Raw genomic sequence first — 6,000 nt, 5'->3', positions numbered from 1 at the left:
CCCTGAACCACAGTTGTGTAGCATCTGTGGGCAAATTTTACTGTTTGAACATAAGCTGCAGGATTCAATGCCCTGCCTGTCAGCTAGCCTCTGGATTCCCAGCGCGGAACACAGTGTCTAATTCAGAGTGGGTGCTTGATAAATATGCGGTGAAACCATTTCAATCTCGTCTTCACGGGACTGCATCTGGGTTCCTACAGCGACATAACTGACAGGAAACAGCTAGCAGCACCATGGGGATGAAAATGCTTAAGTGCAACAGTGGGAGATGGACATGTAACATGAAGCTGCCTGCTTGTCCTCTATTGACAGTTCTTTTAAATTTATAACTGGCAGGTGAGAGCTGACACTTCCTGCCTTTCGTTTGGTTCCATAGCTTTTTCATATGGCTGGTCTAAACCCCTTGCCTTGATTCCCCCAGGTGAGGGAGAGGAGAGGAAGAAGAAAGGGGATTCTGTAGCTTCTAAACTTTACTTTCCAGTGTTGTATGTGTGTGGTATCTATGAATACCTGTGGACATATACGGAAAACGTGAATACGGGGAACAACTTGAACTGGCTGGGGGTGGTCAGGGACCCAGGCCATGTGTGTCCTTCCTCTGACCCGTGTACACCTGGCCGCCCAGGTAACCCAGTCAGTCCAGCGGCGCCGCAAGCCAGACCGTGGGTAGGAAGCGTGGGCGTGGGCTGATGCTGGCCTCCGCACACAGCGCTGGAGGTTCGGAGGCTGCGTTGGGAACCTTCGCGGGAGCTGGGGTGCCCCCACTGCCTTCCCGCACCTGCTCACGGTGGCCAGGGTGGGGGCGGGCGCGGGCGGAGGCCCGGGCGGGGCGGGGCGGGGCGGGGCGGGGTCAGACACCCACGTGACGGGCGGCGCGGGTATTAAGCGGCTCGGCTGCTTCCTGCAGCCCGAGCTGGTGTTTCGCCCGCGACCCAGCGCCCAGTCGACCCGCCCCGAGAGGACCGCGTGAAGGTCGCCCCGCGCCCGCCCGTCCGCCCGTCCGCCTCCCGCGCCCCGCCGCGTCTCCGCCCGTCTGCCTGTCCGCCGCAGCCCAGGCCACCGAGCGCCATGAACCAAGTCGAGCCCGGCGTGCAGTACAACTATGTCTACGAAGACGATGAGTATATGATCCAGGAAGAGGAGTGGGACCGCGACCTGCTCCTGGACCCGGCCTGGGAGAAGCAGCAGAGGAAGGTCAGCTAGGGACTCGTGCCCGTGTGTCCCCCTCCCCGAGCGTCGCCGACGGGGGAGCGCCGCCGACCGTGCGGACTAGCGGGTGGGAGCTGGCTGGAGGGGTCGTGTCGTCCCGTGACCTTGTGACCCGGGTGCCCCCGTAGAAAAGGGAAAACGTGCAGGGAACGGCTAGGCAACCGGCGTCGTGGGTGAGCGCGCGAGTGCGTGGGTGCGCGCGCGGGTGTCACATCAGAGTTCCAAAACGAAAAATGTTACAGGGATAACAGTGCTGGGGGCAGGGGAGGTTCCGGTTTAACTTGCGATAGAACAGAATCTGAGGCTCAGGTCTGCTTCCGACCCCTAGAGTCTGTGACCTTGTCCCCAAAGTTGTGTCTCCTGGTCCCTTTGTGTCCTTTTCCCCCTAACTGATGACTTCCCAAATAAAAGAGGTCAGAGGAACATCTTGTCCATCCCAGTTTTCATGGGGCTGCCCCCAAGAGTAATTGAAAATCGTTTATTCAGTGTCTTAGGGCTCCTTGGAGAGGGGCGCTGTATGAACAGTAGACATTCACCCATAAAGTAATAGTTATTTCACACTCTATTTTTGGTTCATTGAAGTAAGCACACAGGGATGAGGGAGTCAGCCAGCTCGAAAAGTTTCCTGCCCATGTTGGTTGGCGCTCTCTGGGGGCCCAATGGAACATTCCACTATTTCAAGGTTTCTTCTTGATCCCCTTGGCTGGAACAAGTGGGACATGCTCACCAGGAGGCTAAATGCTGCCTCCTGTTTGACCAGGCACAGAGTCTGGCCGAGTCAGGCGTGCCAGCCCAGACCTGCTCATCCAACCTTATGATGACAGTGTCCTGGCAAAAGCAAGGTGCCCTATGCTTTTTCCCCCTGATATTTCCGGGGGTGGGGCATCGTGGCTTTCCCTTCTAAGGGCCTACTTTGAAGTGGATAACCTCTGTTGACCATATGTGTGCATGAGAATGCTCTGTGTAGCTGCCTGCATGGGTAACTATTATCTAATAGAAGCCAGTGAATAAATATATGGCTGGAAAACACATACACTCCATACTCCCAACAGTGCTAGCTGAAGGCGAGAGGTCTAGTATTTGGATAGTTATTAAATAACCATTTTGGGGTTTTGTGGTTGTTATTTGTAAAATAACCATATATTATCAAATTGGGATTTCTCTTTCCTTGTCTTTTTTTCTCTCTTAAAAAAAAAAAAAAAAAAAAAACCCTGACCTACTGTTAGTATTTTAAAGCTCTAATTTAGCTACATTTCATTCCCCACCTTAGTTTCCTAAGACTTCCATCATCCCTAGCATCTTGGAAACAACAGAATAGGAGTAATAAGGAGAAGTTGAGTCTATAAAAGGGAATAAAATTTCAAAACATCCACATGTTTTAAATGAGTTATTAAAACTCATGAGGGAAACGTCCACATGTTTTAAATGAGTTATTAAAACTCGTGAGGGAAACGCATGGCCTAGGGATTATTAGTGTGTCATCTGGGCAAGTTGACGCATCATCAGAAAGAAGTTTAAAAGCTGCTTTCGTTTTTAGCATGTTCCTTATTAAAAAATTTTTCCCACAATTTTGATGATTACATTTTTTTCATGGTTTTTTTTTTTTTTTTAAGTCTTAAGTCTTTGTTTACATGATTGCTTTTTTTCCCCCCATGAGAAAGAGCAAAGTAGCTGAGCAATTGGACAGGTAGTCTGCCCATCATTTTTGAAAGTAATAGTCTAGTCACAATTGTGTCTGTTGACTTTGTTAGAGTACAGTACAGGATAGAGTTAATTTTAGCTTCCAAAGGCCACACTGACATATGCTTTTTGTCATATATATATGCTATATATTCACAATATTTTTGGATATAATTTCATTGTAATATTTTAAAATTTGAGGTTCTTGTGTGCATGTATTATTATAATTGTATAGCACTTGAAGTACATAACTAAAAAAACAGAACACTCCTAATCCCAGTACAAAACAATGTTAAAAAGTTTAAAGTGAGAATTCATTTGTTTTTATCCCCTTAGATAAAGAGGTTAGGTTTGTAGATGTTGGAGAAAAACAAAACAGAACAAAACATGACATTAAGACACAGAGCTGAACAGATCCAGAAGATTCTCGATTTCTACTTTTGGTATAGAACCCACTCAAGTCAATAGAATAATACTGAGCTGTGAGCTCAGGGCAGCCAGAGCAGGGGCCTCTATTTATGTCCTATGAGCCAAACTGCTGGAACAGGATGAGGATAAAATGCCATTGTTTCTATTGTGGGTACCTGCTCTACACTTGCCATTTCAGTGATATGCTGGGTATGAGATCTGTCAACAGATGCTGGTAACACATGATGACGTCTATGGCGTTATAATGGATGTGGGGGCTAATTATATCCACAGTTCACAGAGTCTCAGGGGCTGTGGTAATCCTTGCTCTCTGGTGTGGAATTCCTGGCCACAGAAGGACTTAGGAAAAGCATAGTGTGCTCTGTGTGTGTGTATGTGTGTGTGTGTGTGTGTGTGTGCGCGTGTGTGAGTGAGAGAGAGAAATACCAGAGAATTCGTCACATAAAATTTACCACCTTAACCGTTTTAAAGCCTTCAGTTCATGCATATAAGTACATTCACATTGTTCTGTAACCATTTTCCAGAACTCTTTTCATCTTGGCCAAACTAAACTCTGTATCCATTCAACAGTAAGTTTCTATTCCTCTCACCCCGCCCCCTGCCCCAGCCTCTGGCAACCTTCTGATTTCTATCTCTATATGAATTTGACTATCCTAGGGACCTCGTATAAGTGGAGTTGTGCACTGTTTGTCCTTTTGTGATCTCTTAGTTCACTTCGCATAATGTCCTCAAGGTTCATCCCTGTTTTGTCATGTGTCAGAACTTGCTTCCTTTTAAAGGCTGAGTAATATTCCACTGCATATTTATCCATTCATCCATTGACCCCACATGGGTTGCTTCTACCTTTTGGTTGTGAATAATGCTGCTGGGAACATGAGTGTACAGATATCTTCATGACCCCATTTTCAGTTTTTTTGTTCGTTTGTTTGTTACATCCCCAGAAGTGGAACTTCTGAATCTTGAAGCAATAATTGGTTTTCAGTTTTGGGAGGACCTGTGGTTCTTTTTCCAAAAGGAGGCAATTTAGAAGATGTTGAATCGAGCATGAGTAGGTATCAGCATTTCAAATTGCCTCCGCCTTTTCTTTTGGGGGCGTTTAAGAATACTTATATTCCCAGAAATTTGGTTCTCTTTAGTGGACTTGTGAAACTTCTAGAGCTTTGGTGTTTAGAAGCAAGCTTCTCCTGGAACCAAGAAGCTCGATCAGCTTTTAGCTCAACTGCGGCCTAATCGGGAGGTTACTGGTCGGGGCAGCAATGCTGAATATGTGTGCTATCTCCGTGGGCGCAGGCGCTGTCTGTCACCACACTCTGGGAGGCTAGCACAGACCTTTTAAGGAAATGACTTGTGTGTTTCCATACATAAAGGGTCCTCCCATCCTTAGTCTCTATCAGTTGTCAAGAGCATAGATAGCCAAATAGAATCCTTTATTCCACCCTCAGAATTCTGAGTAGTTTTCCTTGCTCCTCAAGAAAGCTCAGTTCTTCTGCACACTCCCAGTTGAGCTGGACCGACTCACCATTCACCTGGGGGCACCGGCTGTTGGTCCTGTCACGCTAAAATGTTGTCACACGGGGTCAGGCTGCGTGGAAGGACACTTGTGTGGGAGCAGCTGCCTGTAGGTCCGGAATAAACAGGGAGCCCAGAACCTCCAGTTGTCTCCTTCGGTGTTCTGAGGAGCAGCTGCTGGTGAAAGGCCAGTGGGGAGGGCTTTTTTCCCCTGCATGGTGGGGCACGCTCTGGCAGGAATTTTTTTCATGGGAGTAAAAAAGGCCCTGATTGTTCCAACGAGGTGAGCGATTAACGAAAAGCCGGTAAAATGTCTCAGATTCATGATGCACAGCTGAATCTCAGCTCTTCCCAGTACTCTGTTTGGCTGAAGTCTAGTTGCTGAACCTTTTGAGCTCCATCTCTTCATCTAGAAAATAAAGGGATACCTGTCTCTCTTGCCTCATAGAGTTCTTCAGAAGCAAATGGTTAAACTGGTCTATGTGGAGGGGGTTCTCTGCTGTGCAGTGATCTGTAAATGGGCCAACATTATTCCTGCGCTTGTGCAGCCAGCACTTGTTAATTTCATCGGGGGGGTGCGGTGCTGTTGTAATTAATCAGGGCTGTGACTGGACTTGTGCTGGGAGGTGAAGCCCGTGATATTTGTTCCTAGAGACTTGAATGTACTTTTTATTGTGATGAAATATACGTAACATAAAATTTACCATTTTAACTATTTTCAGGCGTGTGGTTCAGTGACATTATTAGGTTCACATCATTGTGCAGCCATCACTACCACCCACCTCCTGGATGTATCCATCATCCCCAAGTTAAACTCTATGTCTGCTAAACAGTACCTTTTCACTACCCACCTCCCCTGGTGTACCTTTAAAGATAGGACTTAGACACTTGAACACTTAGAAGATAAGAAACTGTTTACTGTTAAAAGCCAGGTGTTTGTTGTAAAATGAGCAAAAAGTATAGGAGGTCAAATAAGGAAAACCATTGTGGATAAGAATAATGGGGAAACAGTTTTATGAGAGAGTAGAACTTGGGGTGGGCCTTAATTTGAGTAATAAATGCTAGCTGAGTAGAGAGGAGAGAGAAACGGCATTTCTGGCTGGAGAAAGAGAGTGAATAGTCTACTATGGGGTTTTTGGAGGGTGGGGAGGTGATAAGTGTGATGTCATCATA

At 46.8% G+C, this 6,000-nt stretch overlaps 1 protein-coding gene across 1 annotated transcript in view; it reads left to right on the top strand.

The window, feature by feature from the left end:
* Positions 1 to 909: 909 nt before the first annotated feature.
* Positions 910 to 6,000, top strand: part of ACTN2 (actinin alpha 2) — a 71,039-nt gene continuing 65,948 nt past the window's right edge. The window contains exon 1 of the mRNA XM_047760020.1: positions 910 to 1,194. Coding sequence (XP_047615976.1) covers positions 1,069 to 1,194 — 126 coding nt within the window. The 5' untranslated portion in view covers positions 910 to 1,068. The remainder of the gene's footprint in view (positions 1,195 to 6,000) is intronic.

The sequence above is a fragment of the Phacochoerus africanus genome, chromosome 15 (assembly GCF_016906955.1).
Source record: "Phacochoerus africanus isolate WHEZ1 chromosome 15, ROS_Pafr_v1, whole genome shotgun sequence".
Lineage (NCBI taxonomy): Eukaryota > Metazoa > Chordata > Mammalia > Artiodactyla > Suidae > Phacochoerus > Phacochoerus africanus.
Note: the sequence above shows the minus strand (reverse complement) of the source record. Positions and strands in the feature narration are given on the sequence as shown.